Source organism: Xiphias gladius, chromosome 24 (assembly GCF_016859285.1).
Source record: "Xiphias gladius isolate SHS-SW01 ecotype Sanya breed wild chromosome 24, ASM1685928v1, whole genome shotgun sequence".
NCBI lineage: Eukaryota > Metazoa > Chordata > Actinopteri > Istiophoriformes > Xiphiidae > Xiphias > Xiphias gladius.
In genome coordinates this window covers 3047882-3074678 of record NC_053423.1, presented here as the reverse complement: position 1 = coordinate 3074678, position 26797 = coordinate 3047882, and the positions used below count along the sequence as shown (strand labels likewise).

The 26797-nt window shown below is 39.2% G+C and overlaps 3 protein-coding genes across 6 annotated transcripts in view; 1 reads left to right on the top strand and 2 right to left on the bottom strand.

The window, feature by feature from the left end:
* top2b (DNA topoisomerase II beta) overlaps positions 1 to 2756 on the bottom strand; it is a 32730-nt gene extending 29974 nt beyond the window's left edge. Inside the window, exons 1-2 of the mRNA XM_040120931.1 lie at positions 2395 to 2756; positions 2239 to 2294 (exon numbers count right to left, since the gene is read on the bottom strand). Of these exons, the coding sequence (XP_039976865.1) occupies positions 2239 to 2280 (42 nt within the window). The 5' untranslated portion in view covers positions 2281 to 2294; positions 2395 to 2756. The remainder of the gene's footprint in view (positions 1 to 2238; positions 2295 to 2394) is intronic.
* A 243-nt stretch (positions 2757 to 2999) lies between these two features.
* On the bottom strand, positions 3000 to 13946 carry ngly1 (N-glycanase 1). The gene is made up of 12 exons (XM_040120934.1): positions 13646 to 13946; positions 12106 to 12220; positions 11753 to 11968; positions 10606 to 10768; positions 10247 to 10466; positions 9801 to 9922; positions 8989 to 9134; positions 7113 to 7223; positions 6837 to 7022; positions 5868 to 6053; positions 3847 to 4024; positions 3000 to 3748 (listed from the first exon to the last, which is right to left on the bottom strand). Exons 1-12 carry the CDS (start codon positions 13744 to 13746, stop codon positions 3573 to 3575), a joined length of 1920 nt encoding a protein of 639 aa, XP_039976868.1. The 5' UTR covers positions 13747 to 13946; the 3' UTR covers positions 3000 to 3572.
* Positions 11920 to 16609, top strand: oxsm (3-oxoacyl-ACP synthase, mitochondrial). Of its 4 annotated transcripts, none has more exons than XM_040120938.1 (3): positions 11920 to 11988; positions 14199 to 15227; positions 15952 to 16609. In XM_040120938.1, exons 2-3 carry the CDS (start codon positions 14236 to 14238, stop codon positions 16352 to 16354), a joined length of 1395 nt encoding a protein of 464 aa, XP_039976872.1. In that variant the 5' UTR covers positions 11920 to 11988; positions 14199 to 14235; the 3' UTR covers positions 16355 to 16609. The 4 variants fall into 4 exon arrangements, with proteins under 4 accessions (XP_039976872.1, XP_039976871.1, XP_039976873.1 ...); XM_040120937.1 differs by having other exon boundaries at positions 11945 to 12053; XM_040120939.1 differs by lacking the exon at positions 11920 to 11988 and adding an exon at positions 13797 to 13916.
* The last annotated feature ends 10188 nt before the right edge of the window (positions 16610 to 26797 follow it).

Sequence of the window (26797 nt, the reverse complement as noted above, 5' to 3'; positions counted from 1 at the left end):
GAGAGATTAGTCCGTCAGTTTTTTAAATTTTTAATAAATTTGCAAGAATTTCTAAAAACATGTTTTCACTTTGTCAATATAAGTTATCTAGTGTAGAGTAGCAAAAATAGGAATTTAATCAATTGAAAATTAGATCTACAAGATGAAAAGTGCACAAACAGTGAAGGGGTCTGAAAACTTTCTGAAGCCACCATATACTATAACGCAGGACTGCAAGTCAGCTGAATTCCAATTAACCAAAGGTGTTTTAACGAAAATGTTGAAGGCCACAGAAATGTCTAGAAATGAACATTTCGTCATTCACAAATTTCTTCAATCTTTCCAATCTTTTGCAACCTCATGACATAAAATATAGTAAGGCAAGGTAAATCAAGTTTATACACTTACCAAGTATCTTGTTAGTAAGGTACAATGCATAAAAATCATGCAGATACAGGTCAGAAGCTTCAGTTAAAGTTCACATCAAACATCGGAATGGGGAAAAATGTGAGTCAGTGACTTTGACCATGGTATGATTGTTGGTACCAGATGGGCTGGTCTGAGTATTTCTGAAACTGCTGATTTCCTGGGATTCTCACACACAACAGTCTCCAGAGTTTACTCAGAATTATACGAAAAACAAAAACCATCCAGTGAGTGGTTGTTCTGAGGCAGCAGATGGTAGGGTCAGTATTTTGTGACAACAGCATGAATCCATGGACCCAACCAGCCTTGCGTCAACAGTCCAGGCTCGTGGTGGTGGTGGTGTAATGGTGTGGGGAATGTTTTCTTGGCATGCTCTGGGCCCTTTAATACCAATCAATCATGGTTTGAATGCCACAGCCTATCTGATTATTTTTGCTGACTATGTGCATCCACTTATGTGACCAATTTGCCCATCTTCTAATCTTCTAACTTCCACCATGTCACAAAGCAAAAGTTTTACATAAGGAAATTGAAAGTTTTACTAGAGTTATAAATATTACATCAGACAGGATATAAAGAAACACAATATAAAAAGACAAATATAAACAGGATTTAAAAGAGTCGTGGGTTTAAAGGTACTCTACCTACACTACACTTAAATATACAGAATATAACCTGTGACAACAGTCTCACAAGTACTGCTGTTAGTCACCTAATTTAAAAAGCAGGTGAATTACATCTTGTAAAATCACAAGGTGCTAAAAGGGAGGCTATGCTGACTAAATACAGAAATAATTATTACCAGATAGATTTTTTTTAAAATGGCACAAAATCTGGTATTCAAAGCCATGCTATTACTGCAAGGAGCTGTCACCGCAACCCCAAACCAGAATTTAAAGTGAAACGGATCTGACTCCGGCGATTACTTTGTGTGAACGAGGGTCTGTGTGAAAGGGGTCTGGGTCACCATACTGGTTACTACCCGTTTATGAAGTGTCTGCCCCTGCGCCTTTGAAAATTCCCTCTTCTTGGCAATAGAACACATCTCCCATAGCATGACTAGGTTACGAAACTAGGTTCAGCGTTGTTTTCCAGACTTGGAAGTTAAACAAGTTCAGTGAAACACCGAGTAGTTAACTCGCTTCAAAGTGATACACAGCGTATAAAACACAATTAGTTCTCTCCTAATGTTCCTGACGGCCAAAGCGGTGCTTTTAGGACTCACCGGGAACAATAAAAACAATAGTTAAACGAGATAGTAGTTTCACCGAGACGAGACTTACTCCATTCATTATATTTATACTGTAATAAACAGCGTACCTAATGATGTTAGTAAGTGAGGCCGCAAGACTCTTCTGTCTATGAATGCTTAATTATTAACGAACAAGGTTTATTTGAAGTAGTAGCTAAGATTTCTTCGTTACGTTCATGCCCAACTTTATTCTGAAGACGTAAGCTAGGGGTCCTGGGAGCTGCAGTAACGTTACGGTTGCTGTTGTGTCGAAGTCTGTTTTATCCTGAGACAAAATGCTATTAAGAGACTGCATCAGTTGTTATATTCGTAAAAACTCCCTAGGGGTCCTGCATCAAGGCAACGGCCTTTGTAACCCGGTCAGAATTTAAATGGAGACCGCAGCTGGCTGGTCTCGGGTAAGCTTCTCAGTGGACAGGAGAATAGACACTTGGTAGGAGATTTAAATGCTAGCTCAAGCTTGTAGCGACCCGCTGCACTGTGCTAAGGTGAACATAACACTTTTAGGTATAATACAAGCACTATTTGTATTGTAAAGTATTAGTTAGTTAGTTAGCAAGTTGTATGTCAAACTAACTTACCATCCAAGCCAGACCCCCGCTTCCTGCTGCGCCGTTGGACATCTTCCTTTGTGATCCTAATTTTTAGTGATGCAGCTCGCAAAATGTATTCAATTCCAATGAAATAAAAAGTCCGTCAGCATAACAAACGCCTCAGTTGCTGAAAGGTACACAAACCTGTTTATCTCCCATGTTCTTTCTTCGTGTGCTTTAAAGATAATCCTTTGAATGTATCAAAACAAGCGGAGGAGGGGAGTGTATCGCGGCTATTGTTAAAATCGACAAGCGGTGGCACAGTAGGCCTAAACTTCCAACAAAGATGCTAACCGGGCTACTTGCTGCAGAATAAATACTGTACAAAACGCACGCATTAATGGGTTTACAATTTCATGTGAAATCTCAGAATAAATAATAACAGAATAAAACATGAGTTTAACTGAAATGCTTTGAAAACGACCGACTTAAATACTTTTCATTTAGAAATAAAACGATTATTCGCTAATAGCAACATCCGCCGTCCGGCTACGCCATCTGCAAGACAGACGGCGAATCGTCTCGAGGATAAACTGACCAATCAGGCATCTGGTTTTCAAAGACACCGGTATTTCGACCAATAGGAAAAGTGAACTTTCTTTGACTCGTGCTCTTTTTTCAACGCAAGATGGCGGCAAAAATGCACTCAAACCTAATAATTAAAAGACCAGACAGTGTGTAATGTAATGCATGCTATGCCATAGTCTTGTTTTAGACTCCACTACCAAACTGCAAAAAATATCTTTATTATACCACCATACATTTTTCTGAAATAATGTCTTTCCATTACATCAATACTTACATTTAATTTGCTTCATTTGTAATTCTACACAATAATGTAACTGGCAATGGTAAGATGTAAAATTACCATAGCCCAGTATTAAATAATACACTCACCAATAATTACAGCATTATACTAGCAGGAGAACTGAAGCAACCTGTGCTGATGAGGGTTTCAACCCTGGTTTGCTGTGTGGAATTTGTCCAAGCCTCACAAATTACAGACACATTCACAGTGGAGGCAAAGTTAAAAAAAACTATGGCTTTATGGTTAAAACTCGATCCAATCAAATTTTAAAATGTGTGGCAACATCTGTACTTTGTGATAGGTACAAAACTCATGTTGCCATTCATCTATGATTAGACCACTAATATTTAATCAACCTGGAGGACTTACACATATTTAAAAACATTGCACTGATTTGTCAACATATATCAATGTTAGAGCCCAATCTACCATTCAAACAGTTAGCTCTGAACTTTTCAGAGCAGCCAAGAATGAAAACGTATTAGGGGTCCAGTTTTGTTGAGAAAAGAAACTGTTAAGCATCTTCTAGGTGGATGAGGATTTCAAATGAAGACTCTTCTGTCTCCTTCAAGCTCTGTCTGAACAGCTGAGAGTGCTGCCACAATGTTTCCCCTTCTCCACCACTGAGTTCTGCTACAATGAGGAAGTCTGAAGAGCCGGACAAACTGGAAAACGACTGCATCTTCCCATCTGACGGTTCAAACAAAGGAGAGGAAATTATTAGGCGGGCTCCTAGCATAAAATCGAATTTTGAGTACTTTATCAGAGTATCTATTACATAACTATACCTCCCAAGAATTCTGTAGTAATTTGGCCTGACTGCAAGTGCCAGCAGACTTTCCCCGTGTGGAAGGTCTGGCTACTGGCCATGATCGAGACAGACTTTATCTTCATTCCCACTGGAGCAAAATCAAACTTCCAGCTGATTCGTCCCATAGAGGAGCCTTCTGTTCGAGCTATGTACACCTTATGAAAGAAATACAATCAAATCAGAACACCTACAGCTGCATGTACAGTAGTTCCAGGGGTCTGGAGTTTATTCTATTCTTCCGTATTCCCTTACTATTTTCTGATATTATGCTTTGTTTCATGTTATGAGATATTTCCAATCTGTTCCTAATCCTAGTCATATTCAAAATAAATTCAATTTAAGTTTTAAAAACACAGCTGGCAGAATCATCTTGTGTAAGTAAGTGCTTGCTCTAGTGCTGGTGGGTTGATTAAATAGGTGCCTATGACAACGTGCTTCCTTTTAAAATGAATATACCCTCTTTTCCTGGCCTGGTAATCAGACTAAATTGCCATTTTGTATAATTTCTTTCATTTATCCTGATATTGTGTTCATGTCATTTAATTTATAGTTGGGGGTAGAAGGGGGATTATTTTATAAAGCCACGCAACAATTAGTCAATCAATCAATAAATGGATCCCAAAAAAAAAGTTAATCTGCAACTATTTTACAAACAATTTGTTTCAGTGATTTTCCGAGCAAAATGCCATTTTTATGGCTGGTTCCAGCCTTTCAAATAAGAGTATTTGCTGCTTGTTTTTTTTTCATTATATAGTAATTAATGTATTTGTGTTTTCAAAAGTTGGTCAGATAAAAGAAGCAAATTAACAACATCGTTTGGGGCTCCGGGAAAGGTCGTTTTTCTTTAATCTTCATTGACTAAATGATTAATTGTGAAAATAATCAGCAGATTAATCAATAAAGAAAATAATCATTAGTTGCAGCCCCAATTTTTTGTGGTTTGCCCTCACCAATAGACATTTTCTATGGCAGACATTTTGACATGTCAAAGCAGGAAAAGCAAAGGTGTAAAAACCATGAATGAAGGCTGTGTTCCATTAACGTGAGCCAGGTCCAGGGTTTGCTATCATGCCTACTGGCTAACTGACTAAACTTAACTATGTCAATATAAGAGCTGTTTTATCCATAAGTCAACTTACAACAGCCTGTGTTGATGATCTTGTGATGATGAAAACTACTCATCCTGTGAAAAAGTTGTGTAAGGTGTTCTCTACCTCTGGAAGAATTTTCTGAAGTCTTAGAAAATAACTCTGGTGATGGCACCTGGGTTATCACAGTTTGGGCTTGGAGTCTACAAATTTTTTATCAAGAAGCCTAAATTATGAACTAGAGGCTTTGGGTTTGAAAGACATAGCCATAAACAAGGCAGGAAAGGTCACTGAAAAGATTCTGTGAAGCTGCATTATGGGAAGGGTTTTGCAGATTACTAGGAACAAAAAGTCAGGATATCTTGACTCCTGCTGCATCAATTTTGCCCATTCTTTTTGTAACCCGTCTCTTCGGAGTTTCCCTGTTTTATAGATATGCAATTCTAAATTAGTGGATTGCTCTTTCAGATTAATATCTTACCCTTAATGATCTGAGTTACAGGTTTCTGGACTTGTTTTTTAACTAAGCCATTTGAAAGTTAATGGGACTTAATGTAAAATTGTCACTTTTAACACAAAATGAATTAAAATGAGGAAACACTTCAAACTTGAATTGCTCTGTAACTGTTTTGGAATGATATGAAGTATTTTTTTCACTTTGGGCTATAAAAATAAGGCATGAATTTTGAGACTGGAATTTTCCCTGCTATTATTATACCTTTAAAATTAAAGACATTCTACATTTAGATTAAAAGAGAATTTGCTTTTAGAGTGGCTCAATTTTAAGTTATCACTGTTTTGAAACTGATGTATTTTTCTTGAGATCATCAAGAATACTTTAGCGCTAATCATAGAATATTGCAGAAAATATTATCTGAACTGAAAAACATGGTTTTGTTAATCACCGTACCATCTGCCAGTCATTTTCCACCTTTCTGAAGACTGAGTCCTTCCTCCATACACACTGATCCCAGCTTTGAATGACCTCAGAGCTGTTTGACAGTCGACAGTACTGGTCTTTGGTGGCACTGTAGCACACATGCAGTAACCTGTCACTCTTTTCTTTCTCAGTAGGAGTAAACACATAACCTGCAACCTAAGAAAGACACACACAAATGCAGTCAGTCAAATACTGAACTGAATTAAGCATCAAGTAATTCACTTATCCATCTCCAATAAATCAAGCTATTACAATATTAAGAGTACAATACTTGTGACTTAGTGATGCCCAACACTGATCTGCCTATGTGTAATGTTGAATGCAGTTGTTTGATTACATATTTATTGTACTAATATTGGCTGTATGTTTAGTTTTTGATTAAACTGTTTTACCCACTGTCCACCCAAATTATAATAATTATGATATAACTGGTATTACGAAACACCACTCAGTAGAATGCAATACAATTCAACAAAGCCACAAATTTAAGCTTCCAGGATGACCAAAAACTTTGACAAAAAACTGAACATTAAAAATGTTGGAATAGACTGCATTTTTTAGTGATGTCACCATGTTCTAAAATCTTAGCAATTCAGTTACTTACTGGGTACAATGTTATCATAACCAATAGGATTGTTGTCCAGAGCTACACAAATAATAGCCATGTTGTAATCACTCATATGTAGAGAATGCTTATTTTGAAAATTGGGAGAAAATACAACTTACTGGAAACTTCATTTATCTGTACTGAACATCAAAAATATTGTCTAATGTCTAAGGCCAAACATTAATGGATTTTTTTGTGGCATGTTCATATTGCTGATGGGAAGATATCTATTGAAATGTCTATTAAAACAGATACGGTATCATGAAATGTATCAGCAGATACATATAGCTGAGTGGGGTATTTAATTTAACACTATTCATAATATACTGTACCTGTGTTGAGGTCCCTGGCTCAGCCGCTCTAGTCTCCCCCCTTGCAATCCTCCAGGCCAGAGAGCCAGAGTTGCGTCCCCCCAGCTCCCCTGGTTTTGGCCTCTTGGGGGAAATAAACTCCACCAGCTCGACAAGCAGCCTCTCTGTCAGGTCCTTCTTCCTGTCTGGACTCAGGGACTGCTGTCTCTTCAGTATCAGAGCAGGCGGAAGTTGGCATACATCAGAGTCACCACAGTATTTAGTATTATATGCAGGGATAAAAGGTTTAAGACTTACTGAGGCATTGAGACCATTAATGGTGTGAAGCAGCCAGGCCTCTTGAACTCTGGTCCTCCTTGACAAAACCTCTGGATGATTGCAAGAATACCTCCACGTCACATCCACCACCTGCATCACACGCACACGCACACACATACACACACAAACACCCTTGTTTTGCTATATTCGTGGGGACCTGTCATTGACATAATGCATTCCCTAGATCTTTAGCCTATTCTTAACCATCACAACTGAATGCCTAACCCCAACTGTTACCCTCACCCTAACCCAAACTTAATTCTAACCCTAAAACCAAGTCTAAACCCTCAAACAGCCCTTTAAACGTTTGGGATCCAGCATTTTGGTCCCCATAAAGCTGTCGGACCCAGCAAGTATAGTGGGATCCTGGTTTTTGAACCCTACAAATATGGGAAAACAAGTCCATAAGCCTCTCTTGACCCTAGAGGAGAATTCATGTCTAAACAACAGTAAACAGTGTACAGCTCTTGGTTGATTAGTTTTTAATAGGGAGGCTGATTGGGTGAATAAGCTATTAATTTTTCTTTTTACAACTGTTGCAACTCCTGTTTGGTCAATTAAAAGACAAGGCTTAGATGTGACATTTATAAATATATCATAAACAACTAGAAGAAAAACTCTCAAAACAAAATTTCAATTTTGCTTCTGTTGTTTTTAGTGAGCTTGGCATAACTACATCGTAAGTAACATGGGCCCATTTTAGCTACATGTCTAAACCCTCGTCTCATGAATTAGTCTCATGTTCCAAAACAAATCCAAAAGCAAACTGTTTGATTATGTCGTGGCTATGACCATATTAGCCTTGCTAATATTATTAGCATAAAGAAAATGGAACCTTCAGGGGCTAATGTTAATGTTAAGCTGAATGAGCTCAACTTATATTGTCGTCGTCAGCAAAATGGTAATATTAGTAACTTTAAACGAGTAGTCCCAAGTCCCAAGCCTGACATATCATCATACAATCCAATTAGAGTTGCCCCATAGTGCTACTAGTGGTAGCACTATGGGGCAATGTTTTTAAGTGTGGGTCCCTGTTTCATTTCCTCTTGTGCACAGGGATGAGGATGCACATGCAGACAGGTATCACAATACGACTTCCTGTCACTGGTTTCACACTACTGCACTGATCTACAGACAGCAGCGAGGTACCGAGAAGTGCAGCATTGCAGCTATAAAGGCAGTGAAGAAGTCTGCTAGGAAGGAAATATGGATGTAAACACTGCAGGGTTCAAATGAAAGAAATAGATTATAGACGTTTGTTAGACCTCAAAGATACCCACCGTGTTTTGGTGAGAATCACTGAATCACTGAAACAGAAACTTTGTTTACAAGAAAACTCCACAGAGCAACTTCAACCACCTGCCAAAATAAGGTTACATAAATACACATTTCTGTAGCTTTGATTAAGATATATTTTCTATTATTAACAAAGTGCATGAAAAAACCCAACCAGCAATGAATGTTGTATTATACTGTTTGTATCCAAAGTCTAACATATCTTATTCCCCTGTGCCACTGACCTCCATTGCTGTAAGTAGTTTCCTGTTTGAGTAACGTTTGTAAAGAAAAAAATACAGTGATCAGCTGTTTTAGGAGATAACTTTTTTTTTAAAATGAAATGGTACATTTGTGTGCCATGTTTAAAGATTCATTAGGAACCATTGTGCCTGGGGCTGAGTTCCACAGTCAGAGTAGGGTAGAAAGCGTTGAGACATGGACTAATACATTGTATGTTTTGGTCTTTTCATGGGAATCACTGACAGTAAGAAAAATATAGAATGTCGCCATCTTTATCCTTTAAGGACATAATGTTTGTAATAGTATAGTAATAGTAGTATGTGTCCATTTCTCTAACCTGGTCCTTAGAGAAAGCCAGAACATAGGCCAGTTTCTTCCCCCAGCCGACCTCATACAGTAGAGGCTTATCACAGACGTTCTCACACGAGTCACAGTGCAGCCAGCGACACTGAGAGACCGAGTAAATCTCTGTCCACACATGGTCTGAAACAACACAGAGAAAAAAATACATTCATACAGTTTCACACTAGATAAATAGTTCTGATATCACACTAATTATGAACTTGAGAGGTCTCGAAAGCCAATTCTGATATTTTATCGAAATTGTGTGATGTTGAGATATGACAGACTTATGTGTGAAGCAACAATACAATTAGGATTCAATATCTTACATTTGTACTATTTTAGTGGCAAAAATAGTTCAAACTGTTTCAGCATTTAGCACAGAACTCTTTTTTTGAAGGCAGAAGGAAGAAAAGTAAAATTATATGTACTATCCCAAAACATTAAAAGATTTAACTGTGTAAGTTAATTCTTGACCTTTTGAATAGGTCAAGAACTACAAAAGATTACTACTTAAACTCTTAACTGAAAAGAGAGTGAGGGAGATTTCATTGTAGGTTTTACAGCCCTAGGGCTGCTAAGTACAGTCCTGCCAACACACACTGTAACTCATAACATGCAAATAATAAAAATGTTGATTAGTATTCTGGGAGGACTCCTAGTCAACAAATTCTGTGATGTTGACAAATGTGATGATATGTTCCTAATGTGTCAAATTCCTTATACAAATAAACTTCTGGTTTTTCCTACTTGTGCAGAGAATCAAATTAGCGATGCAAGAGCCACTTCTGTCAGTCATGTACATACCTGTGCTGTCCCAGATATACCTGGCCTCAAGGCCAAGTGCTCTACAGCACAGGGTGAAACAGTTAGCCCACTCCCCACAGCGCCCCCTCCTGGTTTCCAGCAGTTTCTCAGGATTGTTGTACCTGGTATTAACCAGACAGAGAAAACATGCATACAATATGTACATAAACTCAAGCAATCCCCTGTATGTGTTTTGTGGTAAAATATTAAAATTTTTACCATTTTAAAGTTTGTTAACAGTGAATACTACAAAATAAAAGTCAGTGAAATGTACAAGAAATGAAAAACAATTCATATCACTGCCTAACTTGTTCTGCAACGTAATCTTAATTATGATGTTAAATCTAATCTCAAAACTATTCCTAAACTCACTCACTGCAGTAGTAGGAACTACACAAAATGTCACACACACACACACACACACACACACGCACACACGCACTTACCTGGGGAATCTGGTGGAGAGACTGCAGCCCTGACAGTAATGGTTCTCCACTCGATGAGCTCCCCAACGGACGTCATCAGTGCTGGGACTGAGAGAGCTGGCGTTCTGGGTCGAACCTCCACAGCGGCTGCAGGGCAAACAGTCCACCCAGGAGAAGAAGTCCTCTTTGAACCACCTGAGTAACTCCAGCACCAGGAAGTCTTCTATTCCAAGTTTGCACTCTACAAACAGGAAAAAAAGTTAGTTGGTCTCTCTGAATCACTGTATAAAGGAGCATGCAACGTTTATGTTTTTTTTGCAGATAGTGCGATACAGATGTACAGTACAACTGATTACTCGGAATGAGTGAGGGGACTTCACCTGGGTCAGCCTCTTTAGCCTCCTTCAGCTTGTGTTGAGCAGCAGAGGATAGCTGCTGGTGAGGGATTTGAGTCCTAGCCTTCTGCTGCAGCTCAGGGTTTTCATATAGCATCACATGTTGGAAGTTAGACTGCAGAGTCACAAAGAAGCTCATACTATTCTCCTGACAGAAAGACAAGAAACATCCAGGTTATTAGCCAACCAAGAATAATGACAAAAATGGTGAAAGACAATTTTTTAAATCACAGAGTTATATATAGATGATCTTCAGAAACGTACGGGATTGTGTGACAGTTATTTCATTTAAAAAAAAAAAAAAGCAATAAAAAAAAATAAATAAGGCCCTTCTTAATATTAATAAATAAAATAATAAGTTTTTCACCATTATTAGTTAAGAGAGACCAAGCATAAAGAATTTAAGAAGCAGAACCCTAATTTAAACTCCCAAATCTTAAAGGTGTATGGAATATTAATTAATCACCATAGCCATCAATGAGCACATTTTAAGAAGAATCAGCAACTGACAAATTTATAGCATCCAAAAAAAAAAAAACAAATATTGCCACCACTCTCTCTGTTTTTAATAAAGAGCTGCTAAAGTAACAGTTATGATTTGCACTGAATGAATAAAGCAGGCTCAGGAGTAATAATATGAGTTATATCAGTAATAGTTTTCCTACAGTCCTTAAGGATAAAAAGAAGGCTAAACTGAAATTTGCTCCATGATTTTCAAATTGTAAGTATGTAATTTTAGCTGCTCGTTATAATACATCAATGTACCAATAGTGACTAAGCCTACAACCAGGCTAGGAAATCCTTTTAATTAACTGTTCCAAATAACAGTAGCCACATTATAAATGTCACATACATAGAAATCAGTAAAGCCCCATCACTGCTTGTTCTGTATCTGGCAAACTGCATGGCATTTACTGGAGTTTCTAATTAGTACGACGAGATGTCCATGATAGTTTTGTATTTTCTGAATTTCAAAAAAAACTGATCTCAGCCAAGAAAAAAGTGAGCAAAGTAAGTTCAGGTGTGTTTAGCCTTCACTGTGACCCTGCTATAGTTATACTGCAGCTGAATGCTACAAATAAATTCAGTCACCATTTCTGCTATTTAAACCAAGCATTGGGAACATCTTTACCAACGATGATGGCTGTGGTGGAGGTGGTGAAACTGGCGGGCTAGAAGCAGCAGCAGAGCTCTCTGGTGCTGAAGCTGAGGCTGCAGCAGCCTGAGCAGTGGGTCGGACAGGTTGTCCTCCTTGCAGCCTCTGATCCCTCTCTGCTGCTATTGATTCCCTGATGAGCTTCAGCTGTTCCACCGATGCAGACTTGGGGAACACCAAGTGGGTCTCAGCCTGAAAAGAAGGAAAACTGGGTATATTATTCACTCACAGTGCACAGATGACCTAACAGACCCTAGGCAATGAAGTGATACAACAGGTATACTGGCTTCAATCTATTGTAGTAGCTCTCTGGCATTCTTATCAATTACCTCCTCAAATCCCATCTCGAAGAGACATTCCACAGCTCCTTTGATGGGCAGCAGCTTGGTAGAGAAAGTAGGATTGCCTATGCGGATCGACCTGTACTTTGCCTCATTGGGATACCTGTGGGGAGGTGGCATGGAATGAGGAAATAATAAGCTGTTCTCAAGGCTTTTGAGAAAATACCCTTTGTTCCTCTGGGGTTTGAGACAAATTATTATGTACAAACCAGTGGGTTATGCATTCTTTGCTTTTCTACGGCTAAAAAAGTTTCTTTTTATTTTTCTCTCATATTTTCTGCTCATTTTTTGGGCACCTAACTAGTCCTGCACTGTTTGTTGTATAAACTCCATTTTCACATCAAAACGTGTGGCTCGATAGGGAGATGCATTACTTTTCTCAGCAATATATATTTTCTATATTTTTGACACCAGGAATATAAAATGGCACAGATGTGCGCAGCAAAGTCTTGTAGCGCTCACAGTGTGAAAACTTTGGCAATAGGAGTTACGGTTTTTGACCAAATCTCACTCAGTAGAAACTAAGCACTTACAATCACCATGGCAACTTCTGGGTGCAGTGGGGCACAAAAAGTTGATTCAGATCTGTTGATTAGACTACTTCTCTGATGTCTGTGGTGTTTAACAAACATTCGGCTGGTGTTTTTTGTCAAAGTCCTGCTACATACAGTTTCCACACTATATACAAGACACATGGATTTACACACATTCCAACCGTTTTCACTGTAAATTTTCACTTTAGTGCAGTTCTAGTCAGGAGGCATTTGGTAGTTAATGGTGAGAAAATATACCCATACATTTTCAAAGTAGAACCTCCAAGACAATTACAGGCGCAGGGCACGACACATTAATACAGAGAGAGCGAGAGAGAGAAACTTGAAGACAGCATGCTCATACACAGGGCTGACAAAATAACAGACACTCAGCAGGCATTCAGCTTTAAATTTTCGCAGGAAGCAAAAGACAAATGACTGCAGTTTAATTGGCGTTGCTCTTATTGTACACAGTTGACAGAAATATCTTACTTTACTGATATTTTCTTCTATAAATGTTGACTCTACTCAAAGAAAATAATGCAACAACTTTAGCTTGATACATTTACTTCACTCCACAGCATTTTAGAGAGTGTCACAAGACTAAGGAGTTGACTGTTGAGATTTTAACAATTCACAGCTGCTTCCCGATGAGTCCCTCGTATGCTGAATTAACCAGAAAGCCCTGGCGATGTACAGTAATGTTAGGAGGTCCTTGTATGGACATCTATCGATTAACAAGGGCAAATACGAATGCCGGATTTTGTTTAGCAGAGTTTGGTATAGCGCTGTGTGTCGACAGCAACAGCGGCATATAACAGGGCTCAAGTGCAGCTGGCCTTACCGGCGTTTAGACTGACTGTCATGGCATGACATTAGCTACTGCTCAATGCATGTGTTATGCACAGCATGTTTCTAATACAACCTCTGCTTAAAATAACGCATCTCAACTGACACGCCGCTGGTGTATTGCGTTGGGAAGTACACAACCTTACCTTAAAATATTGTCTGCATACGTAAGTAACAACTTGGCGACGTCTAGGAAGACTTCATTAGAATTCTCACACAACGTTGTGACTGCTGGTGATACAGCCATACTGGTATTCCTTGTTCAAACTAAAAAGTCCTTTCAGTTATGAGTATGATAGCTAACGCTAATACAACAACCGAGAGCAACTGACTCACTAAATGTTTTGGGTCCTGGATGAAGCTGCCCCATCAACGCCTGAATGTGCGATTGCAGCGTTGGAAATATTGTTTATAATGGTGTTTTTCTATAATTAAATTTCATTGAGCACTTATAGCTAGTGCCGTGTTACCGGTCTACTTTCATTTTAGATTGAATATATACATGTCAAACGAGCGTGATGTTCACAAAGACGATCCAAAGTGACAGGCAAATTTAAGGATGGACTGGTTTTGTTGTATGAATATTTTCAAAGTCAACTACTAACTGTGAAGTATTTCTCTGTCGAGTAAGTAAAAAACCTAAGTTAAGCTGTGTCAGGAAGATATTTAAGCTAAAGTTTTGTAAATTTATCCCTCTAGGTACAAGCTAGCTGTCAAACGTGACAGAGATAACAGCATGTCTGCTATACCACTATCCTGTTGGACTAAACTCCAGCTGAGACCACTGAACATAAGGGCACTTCTGCAAAGGAGTGCCTCTGTTTGTCCCAACCAAGACTCAAGGCTTCACAGTTCTGGACAGCAAAGAAGGAGGGTTGTTATTACTGGCATAGGGTTGGTGTGTCCTCTGGGTACAGGGACTGCTCTGCCCTGGGATCGCCTGATTGAAGCCCAGAGTGGGATTGTTGCGCTCAACTCAGAGGAGTACAGGACTGTTCCCTGTAAAGTGGCTGCTCTGGTAACCAGAGGAACTGAAGAGGGTCAGTTTAATGAGGAAAGGTTTGCCTCTCCTGGGGAGATCAACAGCATGTCACCAGCCACTGTGATGGCCCTAGGAGCTGCTCAGCTCGCTCTGGAGGACTCAGGGTGGTACCCCAAAGATCCAGAGGAACAGCTCAACACAGGGGTGGCCGTTGGCATGGGCATGGTGTCATTGGACGAGATTGCTCGCACTTCCGCTGCCTTCCAGGAAAAGGGTTACAAAAAAGTGAGTCCCTTCTTTGTGCCCCGCATCCTCGTCAACATGGCTGCTGGGCACATAAGTATCAAACACAGCTTAAAGGGTCCCAATCATGCTGTGTCCACAGCATGCACCACAGGTGCACATGCCATAGGCGATGCCGCGAGGTTCATTGCCCATGGGGATGCAGTTGCTATGGTTACAGGGGGAACCGAATCATGTGTAGGGCCTCTGTCAATAGCTGGGTTTGCTAGGGCGCGTGCCCTCGCCACCAAATGGAATGACAACCCTGAACTGGCGTCAAGACCCTTTCATCCAGAGAGAGAGGGCTTTGTGATGGGTGAAGGAGCTGCTGTGCTCCTGCTAGAGGAGCTGGACCATGCAGTGAAGAGAGGAGCCAGAATCTATGCAGAGGTCCTGGGCTATGGACTTTCAGGGGACGCAAGCCACATCACTGCACCCACTGCAGATGGGGATGGTGCATTCAGGTGACTCACTTTCGGGTTTTCAGAAGCAGATACTTGTTGTTTTTTTTTCTTGTGTGAGAGCCAATATTTTTCTTATATTCAATATTTAAATATAAAGTAATGACATAAAATTACATAATTATTGCACAAAACTACTGTCAGTCATTAAAGCAGTGGTTCCCAATGTGAGAGTCAGCTGCCCCACAAAAGGTTGCATGATAAGCCTGAGGGTTCACGAGACGATTAACAGAATAGGCTAAAAGTTAAGTTTACTTTTTCACATGCTCCTGAGAGAAATATCTGGCTCTTTAGCTGCTAAATGCTCCTCTATGTTCACCAGCTAGTCTTTAACTCTGTCTATCTGCTGTTTGATGCTGAGAAAGAAATTTCTGTAGAGGTGAGGGGAATTGTAGAGTCAGGTGATAATTCTCTTTGGGTTCATTTTACTTTCCCTTTCGCTTTATACATAACCATTTGATCCAAAGCTAATATAAAAATATTGCGCGGTGCAACTGTAATTAATGACGTGACTTTTAATGATGTGGGAACACAGCGACTTTGTTAAGAAGAAGTCTTCTTGGTCAAAAAAAAATGAGCAGGCCTGTTGTAGACAAATCCCCAGGTTAGCCGAGCTATTTGGGAGATGAAAAAGGAGACGAATGTTATTATTACTGATAGATTTTAATAGCTAATAATTGTAATAAACCAGAATTGTCCTTTAACTGTCTGACCACTCTCTCCACAGGTGCATGTCTGCAGCCCTCAGAGATGCTGGCGTCTCACCAGCAGATGTAACATACGTGAATGCTCACGCCACATCCACGCCGTTGGGTGATGCGGCTGAAAATGCAGCCATCAAAAGGCTCTTCCAGCAAAGCAGTGAGAGTCTGGCTGTCTCCTCCACCAAGGGAGCCACGGGACATCTGCTTGGGGCTGCAGGGGCCCTGGAGGCAGCGTTCACCGCCCTGGCCTGTTACCACGGGGTCCTGCCCCCAACTCTCAACCTGGACCGCACTGAGCCACAGTTTGACCTGAATTATGTTCCCTGCACAGCGCAGCCATGGCAGACTCAGGGCAGACGGGTTGCCCTCACAAACTCATTTGGATTTGGCGGTACCAACGCCTCACTGTGTCTTGCCAGCATCTGACAGCACACTGAGACTAATTCTTTACTTTTCATTAGAAATCAGATCTGATCCTTTTCTTTACCTCTGGTATGATAGAGTTGCGCTGACCGAATATTCACCAGTATAATTGATCAGTCCTTCTACCGGTTGTTTATGGAAAATTATGAACTGATAATGTGAATAATGTTAATCTAGAGAAGAACCCACACAAGTTTGGGTCCTTTTTTTTCCTACTGAAATTTCAGTGAAAGGCTTTAAACTGCAAAGATTAAAAAATCTGAGGAAAGCACTTAAACCCTTGTAATGTTTTATTGTTGGTGATTTTTTTTTTCTCTTTGACCTGACATTGATCCAAATTATACGTAGTGAGAAGAAACTATTATGTAGTAGAAGATGTATTATGGTCTCTATCTGGAAAAGTTGTTACTGCTTGTGTGTTGCTCTGCTGACCGTTGTTTGCAGTTTGTGACTGCAAGCATGAATCTGGTTTGAGAGAGTAACTAGGTTGCACTTGACCCTCAGTCATTACCACTGTTGTGGTGCCCTAGAGCAAGGCTCCAGGAGAGGCAAAGGCAAAAACCAAAGGTGACATTTTCAAATGTGTTGTTTGGTCCAAAAATATTCAGTTTACAGTTTTAAAATCTCTCATTGGAGAGGCTTAAACAAGGTTATTTCTGCTTGAAAAACGATTTGGAGGGGATATGGCCCTGATAGGTACTTGGCCTACGTTACATGATGCTACAAAGTCCAATTATTTGATCATCTAAAAAAAAAAAACTGCTAAACCATCACTGTGAAAAGATTGTGTGTGGTACCAGCAGATGGCGCTGGCTTACAGCAAGTCATGCATTTATTTATTTTTTTTATTTATTTTTTTTCATGTACACTTTGATTGCAGTTTAGGCATTTAGTAGGCGATGCCGTTCATATTATCCTTACCTGACCTTAGAGCAATCATGAAATAGCAAGTCGTGACACAGGAGGTTTTTACACTCATTAGAGTTAATATACAGAAAATCATTCAGTAGTAAAGGTTAATATGAATAATCGTATTAAGAAGATAATTACGGTTAATTGCATGCTGTTAGCTTCCTATATCCACAGGATACAGGAACTCAAACTCCAAAAAGCCTGGTCAATTTACTGCAATTAGGAGATAAGTAATGTTGTAGGTGTGTGCAGCTGACTTTAATACCATCTTAATAGAGGCATGGTCCCAAAGTGTGGCCTTTTGTGATCACTTATGAAGGCACTTTCTGAATCCGGGACCTCTGGCTATGTGTTGCTCTCTTTCGGAATTCAGCATCTTTTGGCCTTTTTCTTTGGCAGTGAGAAAACAACAAGGAATCACCACAGCAGAGGGGATGAGTAAGAGAGATTAACTGGGGACAAAGTGCCATTATGTCAGGGTTGTAACAAAAGTAATAGGGTAAACAGACCCCAAAGGAAGAGGAACAGTTTTCCAAACTGTTATTTTTCTGAACAGTAATTCTGCTGCTTTATACCTGAGAAGAGACTCACTATTCTTTTCTGGCTTCCTGGGGGAGACCTTTAATGAATACAAGTGGCTATTTGGACGCTTATTTATCCCTGCAGATATGATGGCTGAGAATATATGTTTTTAAATCACCCCATGAAGATTTTTTTAAGTGTGTGTGTGTGTGTGTGTGTGTGTGTGTGTGTGTATAAACATGCATTTTTCTATACTGTACATACATTGTATATAGTATACAGTTGTTGGCCAGTATAGATCCTTAGGATCTATACTGGCCAACCTCTTTAAAGCCCAATATTTTTGTAGGTATTACAGGTATTTCGCGGTGAAAAACACCTGGGAGCAATGAATTACATTGAGTCTTTTAAGCACAAGGCAACCAGTGGAGACACTGCACAGTTGTCTTCTTGATGAACTTATGCTCATCTAGAAATAGTTACAAAATGCAACATCCTCTAAAACCACTCATTTTTACCAAGCACCCAGTTTAACAAGAAGCAAGCCTATAGTTTGGAGGTATTTTCTTAGACCAACAGCTAACATGGCCCCACTGACTGTACTCAGCTCACACACGGGGGTTCTCACAACCTCCAGTTCTGAACAAACCCAGAGGATCTCTGAACATGGGCTTACTTGTGGCTAGCTAGTAGAGTTCGGTGTTTGGAGTTAGTGGAAGAGTATTCCTCCTCTTTAGGCAGAACTAGCTGCCTTCCCGCACCTTACCCGTAGCCCTGCATCAAGTTGAAACTTAAAATGAAATTGATATCAACCCTCCCATAGCTTTCAAGTTTGGGTAATACAACAAGCCATGTGCCCAAGTAACAGTAATGTAATTACTGTATTTTAAATTTTGACCCATGCTTATTGAAAAATTAATCAAGTTAATGTGTATGTTGGGCTGAGAGGCGGCCAATTTTGTTGGAAGGAAGTTCGGACCAATATTAGCATTGCATCAAAATATGCAGCCTCATTCATTTCAATAAGATTAGGCACAGGGTTCCGGCAAAAAAAAAACCCAGTGAGGTCATCCAAGACAGTGCTGTGATCAATCCCATGCACATTCATGGTAAATTTCATGATAACATTATTGAGACAAGGATAAAGTGATTATTGTCAGATTTGTAAAATTCTGTCTCCCGGTAAAATGAACTGCTGTTAGAAGTGGTAAACCTTCTCATGGACTCATGGATCCTCCTCTCTATATTCAGTATTTTCAGTAGTACTTCACAAACACTATTTAAGGCTCTTAGAAAATTCTAGCTACTGTTCTGTTCTTTTTTAAAAATTGTTTTTTGGTTTTTTTTGGAATACTATTTTCTGGAAAAAAGAAGTATCGCCTTGCCATGACTTAGTAACACTTTTGAGATCGTGGCGACAGAATAGGATCTTGGTCCTTGACATTATTAATCCATGGCCACACAATAATTTTTTTTTAACAAATGTCAACCGACAGCCTTCATAATTTTCAGTCTGAAAACGAGGTTACGATTAGTGGATAATAAAAATTTGTGGATCAAAAAATTATGCCTGAGGAAAGGTCAGACAGTGTCCATAATAGATACTATAGTTTATCTTCTCGGGAGCGTGATTGTGCTCTGTGAATGTTATGGCAATTTGCTTATTAGACCATCTCCAACAGATTTTGGCCTTGGTGGCTGTGCCAGAGGAAATGTTGAGGGCATCCCAAAATACATTAGGATTCACATGGACAGCAAATGCCATAGAACTTCCATCATTAGTTTAACAGATAGGTGTTATGGAAAAATATGTTGATCGTGGGGAACATTGGACTTGATAATGGTGTTACAGCAGACGGTAAAGGGTCAGCATAGTAATTATGATTCATCAGGTGGGGACTATAAATATCCCTACCAAATTTAACAGTAATCTGAGCAGTAGTGCAGATATTATGCTGTGTTCCAAAGTGATGGACTAATTGACAAACCAGCATCATCTTTAGGGGAAGCCAGCAGACAAAAACAATATTCTATAACATGCATATAACCTTAATTTTGTAGATCCTGATAATTACATCAGACACTCATAATATTCCCACAATATGCTTATGATGCTTTTGCTTTGATGCTATATAATTACTGCATGAAGCCAAATTTGACTAAACTCTGACACTAAAACCTTTAATTTTAACGTTCTGTAGTGTACATGGCCAGCCTGGACCTCTTGCTCTGTATTTCACTTGAAGACTATTGTACCATCATGACTGAATTTAGTGACATGATGTAAAGCTGGAGCCAGAAGATGAATTACTGTACTGGGGAATGTCTTTCCAGACCCATTTTTAGAGATTACGTTTTATGAACTCTTCTGGGTGTCACATCCAGCTAATGAATAAATCAATTATTCATCCATTTTTTAATCTGAAATAATTTGACACGGACAAATGAGAAAGAACGAGCTTTTTTTCACGTTAGAAAGGAAAGCCCGGTATCGTCATGGGGAATATTTTGGCCTCTGGGCTTACTGTCTTCATCACTCTCTGTCCAGCCCTAGTCTCTTACTGTGATTCACGGCATGTGTGAGTTGGTTTTTTTCAGCAGTTTTTTCTCACTCTCAGTATTGCATCTTTGCAGGAAGAGCTAACATGCATCACTGTTTTGTTGCACATCAGGTTGGATATTATAACCTAGAACGATAAGAGGGTCGGGACTCCCTATTTTTACATGGTATTAGAAGTGGATTCACAAAAATGCTAGACAAACATATAACAACATTAGGATGGGCAGATTCGAGGTTGAGGACTTACCTTTGCCAGGTTTGCCTTACCTGGGCAGGAACTATTGCTTACTGTTGCTGTAACGATGATAACTTTGGTTCACGTTATTCCTTTTTCTTTTCCTTTTTTTTTTTTTTTTTTTACATCACTGCCATCTAATTAGGAGATATCCAAGCTGATTTATGATCACCATGGCAACAGAGCCAGCATGCATTCCTTTGATATCACCCTGTCCCACAGGGAGCACAGCTTATCACCAGGTCCTAAAATTAGACTCCTTCCCTCTCTCTCTGTGGCACATTCTGCATGGCCTTCATTCCTCAGCTATGACCATTATTCAGGCCCAGTGTTAGCCTTTTATTCATTTATGGAATTCTGGAATTTCAGGCTTTATTAGATTGGTCAAACTGACGCAGGATGTTACAGTAATGCTCATTTTTAAACACATTATAATGAAATTGAATTTATACACCTCCTATTAGTTGAAGCATAACTACACCCTAAATTATTGTCTTCACTGTACACATAATCACATAGAGTTTTGTTGGCATATGATGTTGATACAGGCAGTTTTTCCAACAAAATTCATAACGGGTGTTATGGATTTGAAAGTCAGTTCAGGCAAATCCTCTGGCACCTCCCTAACTGTGATGTAGTAGGCTAGGTCTATTTTGTACACTGAACCCCCCCCCCCCAGCTCTGATAGCAGCTGTTGTGCCAAGTTTAAGAAGCAGAGCGCTAGCTAACCATTGCCTCAGTTTATGGCTGCTGGTGATGTTAGTTCTAGCAAGCCAGATAAGAGCCAAAATACAACACTGATGACGGACATTTATTCCTCTGCAGTATAAAGTATAAATGTGCTTCTAGCGACTCCCTGTCTTTCCAGTAAAGACGCAGCGAGTCTGACAGCAGCCTCTCATTGCATGTTATTTGACTACCAGTTCTACACCCTCCCGTCCCAGCTACAGTGGTGTTCAGTAAGTCTCCCCTCTGTCTTGCCTATTGACACACTCAGATATCTGAGGTTACTCCTGCTTTCCTTACACATAGACTGACTCACTGGGCATTTACACTAACAAAACTAAGGGCCAGGTTATGCTTGAAAAGAACTGTGTCATATGATGTGTCAGACCACAACCGAAAACAAAGCGTTTATATCGCCAAATGGCCACGCTGGAAAGTGGGGTGGAAGACATTCTGAATGTTGCGCTTGGTTGTTTCCGAGGCTTTTCGACCTCCCATCAAGCAGAGCTGATGAAGCATACGGGTGCCTTCAGAGCATGTTCACCACGTTCACCAACTCAGTTTCTTGTTTTAGCATGCTAATATTTGCTAATTAGTACTGAACACAAAGCACAGCTTAGTCTGTTGGGAATGTCATTAGATTTGCAGGTATTTGGTCATGAAGCGAAGTATTAGACAAACTGAAATTTTGACCTGATGATGGCTCAATGAATGAAGTCAGGGGGTCACTAATCATAATAATTCATCCTCAGGGGGGCATGAAGGTCTTCCAGGTTTCATGGTAATCCATCCAATAGTTGTCAAAACACTTCACTTAAAATGGAGAATGTAAACCTCATGGTGGCGCCAGAGGAAAAATAAGGGGCTCAACAAAGTCTGTAGGATTCATCTTCTCGGAACTGGGAATACTTGTACATATTGTGTGCCAAACCACTTTATAGACCTCTCTGTTTCCGTCATCCTGAAACAGATACTTCATCCTGTTTGATCCCAAGAATGTGGAGGATCCATAGAGTCATTTAAAACAGGTTTCATTTGTTGTCACCACGGCCGTCTAATACCAAGTCATCCATCATGCACTTGGCATTGTGCACACATGTTGATGTCACACTGTCATGTGACTTGTACATAGAAGGGAGGTACACTGCATTTTAAATGAAGCTCCAGTTTCAAAGACGTGAAGAAAGGTCAGTTTTATAGTCAAGTGCTATAATAATAAACGGGGTGTCAGTACAGACAGAAGGGGTCAAGGATGGTGCAAACTGCCACACATGCCACGGTTGTTGCATCAAATTTTCCTAAAGATGAACACAGATGAAGGACTTTACAGTGTACACTATCATTAGTACTCATCATAACCGCTCTTCAGCTCTTGTTTTGAAGGAAATGTCAGTAGGAGTGGAGGCGTGATCCCTGACTGACATGTGTATAATTAACAAGCTTCCTTAACAAAGAGGAGTTCGGTAATTGTCACCTGACAAAGCTGTGTAATGACTGACTCTGACCCTGGAATCATATTATTCTTTATTCAAACCCATCTTCAAAGTTCTGGTGAACCTATGGTGAATCGTTTTTTCTATACCTGAAAGGAATCAACAAACACAAACACTAACTTCACCAAAGGTATTAATATGATTTTACATATATTAAAATTCTGAGTAGGTAATTTTGCAATACAAAAGGGTACAGCAGCTGAAGTATTTTTGCCCCTCCCCCAGCTCTCAGGCTTTGAGTATGTGTGAAAGCTAGTCACACAAGTCTGATTTTACATACAGTTAGGTACATAAGGACAGTGACACAGCAATGGATTTGAAACGAAGCCATTGAGATGTGATTGAAGTGTAGACTTAAAGTTTTAATTCAAGGGGTTTAACAAAGATATCGCATTATCTGCTCAGGAATTACAGCCATTTTTATTCAAAGTCCCTAATTTTCAGAGGCTCAGAAGTAATTGCACAAACCAACACAATTATAGATATCAGGATTATTTTTAATACTTTGTTGAAAATCCTTTACAGTCAATGACTGCCTGAAGTCTGGAACCCATGGACACCATATACATATATATATATATATATATATATATATATATGTATATATATATATATATATATATATATATATGATTGAATATATACTGTATCTCCATTAAAGTCTATTTATGTGTATATTATCTTCTCTTCATGCCTTTATGTCTTATTTAAAGCCTTTTGAATTTTCTTGTTCTTGAAAGCTGGTATACAAGTAAACTTGCCTTGCCATACCTTTAAAGATGAGTTATATGGACACAGCGGCCGTGACAAAAATATAACCAGTGCAGCAAGTGTAGAGATGAAACCAACATAAGATAATAACAAAGGGCACAGCATAAGTTTCAGTCGACAGAAACATCCAGAGGGCCAAACAAGATCCAGTGAAGTGTTGATGACATGGGATTCCATACTGATATTTCATTGACTTGTAAGCCGTGGGTAGCTGAATTATACCTTCTGCCAATGATCTTAAAACTGAACAGATCCACCTTTGATAACCAAAATTAGAGAATCAATAACTGACATATCTTTTCTGACCTTATTACAATGAACTGATCGGTCCCCCTGAAACTAGAGCTCTATTGAAATGTGCATAAAAGACATTTTGAGCGATTCTGCAAAACCTGGCAAACCACACTAAGGGGGGGATGTCACAATCTAAAAATCTTTTTCTGTCCTGAAAACTAAACTATGAGTAATATATTCCTTTTGGCTTTCAAGAGTAACATAATTCTCATTCATTCATTCCTATCAAAGTTTATCCTTCCAACACAATCTCTTAACCTGAACAGCTGTTATATTTGAAAGCTTCACAGTTGTTTTGTGTTGTACCAATACAACAGATTTCCCCCCAAATCAAAGTGCTAGGCGTGGGCTGTATTAACATTTTGAGTATTTTATGTACAGCAACAGTACATCTGATACAAATACCAATAAAAGTGCTGATGTTAGTCTGTACCTAAAGGAAACGTTTTGGGAAATACATGTATCTGCTTTCTTTCAAGAGTGACACGAGAAGATCAATCTATGGATCTATGTGTTAAGGATCAGTGTGTAGGATTTAGGGGGCTCTACTGGCAGAAATTGAATATAATATTCATAATTAAGTTTTCGTTAGTGTTTAAATCACCGCAAACTAAGAATTGTTGGGGTTTTTGTTGTTTGTTTTTTTTCTCCATAGGGAGCAGATCCCCTTCCACGTAGCTCTCCTCTTCCTCTTCCGTATTGGACCGCCATGTTTCTACAGTAGCCCAGAGTGGACAAACCAAAACACTGGCTTGGTACCTAAAAGGGACCGCAGGTTTCAGGGGGACTTACGTGCTGGATCAGGTTCTTGGCAAACAGCTGGGTGCAGAGATTTTATGCAGCATCCATGAATTCTTGTCATCACAGTGAGGTTGTTTACATATAAATATGTATATATCGCTGTATGTTGGTATTTATGTTAGACATTGACTGAGGTATACTGTAATTCTGCTATGCTTGCATAATGAAAATTAAGCGTTTTCAAAAACAGATATGGTTGTGACGGACTCAGTTTTATCTCATCAAAGGCTTTTGAACTTGAATCGAACTTGAGCTTGGTGATTGGATGTTTCTTGCTGAAATGCACCACTGGAGTCATACTTAACTTCTACCCTGAAAATTTCAACTTTTTATTAAAGAAAGAGATATTTTGTAATTTGGTTGTTTATCATTTTGATTAAAGCAGGAGGGTTACATACTGATCCAAGCCTTAGAAGTACTACAGTTCTGAGTAACGTAACATTGTATATGGAAAAAATGAAGGGGAGTTTTACTTTTGGAACCAGAGGGGCCTGAGTCTATAAGGACTAAAAGACAGGATCTTGTCCTCTGCTGCTTCAATTTTGGCCTCTCTCTTTTAAATCTCTCTTGTGACTCCCTCAAAATGATAGAAATGCCATACAAAATCACTAGAGAGAACAGCATTGTCTGTAAACACTGCCTAATTAATCCAATTAAGCTTTACATCTGCAGATCGTGAGAGCCTGTATTGGCTAATGGCCTTTGTATGGCACAGTCTTTCTGGGACATCGCCAAGAAACATCTTCCTCATCTTCTCTGTGGATAAGTTGACAAACAGATTGCAGCGAGCAGAGGGAAGGATGAGAGCCCCGTACCATCTGCTCTTCTTCATATATTGAAGAACAAGGTCTCATGAGATGGTGCAGAATTGTTAAATGCCAGGCGCCTGGCTGCAGCCCCTTTCTCACTCATTGTATTCCTGTAATACTTCGTCTTCTCTATCTTTCCAGCATGTTTGAATCAAGTTTGTGTCAAAAAAACCAGATGAGGCATGTTGCCCCTTTTCTATAAAATGTACTCATGAGAATAACTAGACTGTTACTCATTGGAGCGCATACCTCCACGAAGGCGAAAAATGCCTCGCAATGATAAGGAAAGTGATTTTTAACAAAAGCTCTGGATCCGCCCCTTTGACTACACCAGAATTTAATGGGTTCTTCCTTTTCCCATGCCCCATCCCTCCGCTGTGTTTGGTACGTATCAGTTCAGTACTTTTGGTGTAATCCTGCTGACAAATGAACAAACCAACAAACAGAAAACATAACCTCCTTGGTGGAGGTAACAATTGTCATTTCACAGTCTGTTGATATTAATAAGAGAGTTCTGAAACAGTTGGAGCAGCACCATTGTAATGTTTTGACAGCCTCCATGAGCTGTCAGGAATTCAACAGACGCTTCTCACATAGCACAGATGGAATTATTTCTCAAAACACTGTTCAACAAGACAATATCAAAAACAAAAACCCCCGTCTTCACTCAAGACACTCACTGTTTGAATAACGTTTCATAAAATCTGCCACAATCCATACTTCAACTTGCAGGTGATCATAATACACATTAATATTGATTATCCTACAGTATTTCTATGCACTGCAAGGAACATCCAATTTAACAAGTCATTAAGTCTCATCTTCATTAGTTTCTTAAAACAAGACAGAACAAGAGTGACTGGTACACTGGTACTTTTTTTTACAGGAGAAGAATTTAGAAACATTAAAAGTTAATACATGAATATGTATCAGAAATAATTTTCTGAAAGCATTTCAATATAAAAGCCTAAACTAATTGAGATGCTGTATTTTATTAACCAAATAAATATATTGAATATGATAAATTTGCATCATCTAAATGTTGGAGGAAATGTGGATAGATCTATGCAAATTTCACCCATATATTTTCATCATGTGAAATGTTGTATGAATGTATAATGAAAATTTCTGTGGGTCCCAATTTTAATGTATTCATCTTAGGTGTAATATCTCTTGAGATACTTGATAAAAGGACAAATATTTATCACAAATTAAAAGCATGGAGAAAATCACTTATAAAATCTGAGGCAATGTTGAGTGTTTTGAAACAATGTGTTCTAACTGGCTGTGGTACATAAAGTGAAATCAAGGAGGCAATAGATG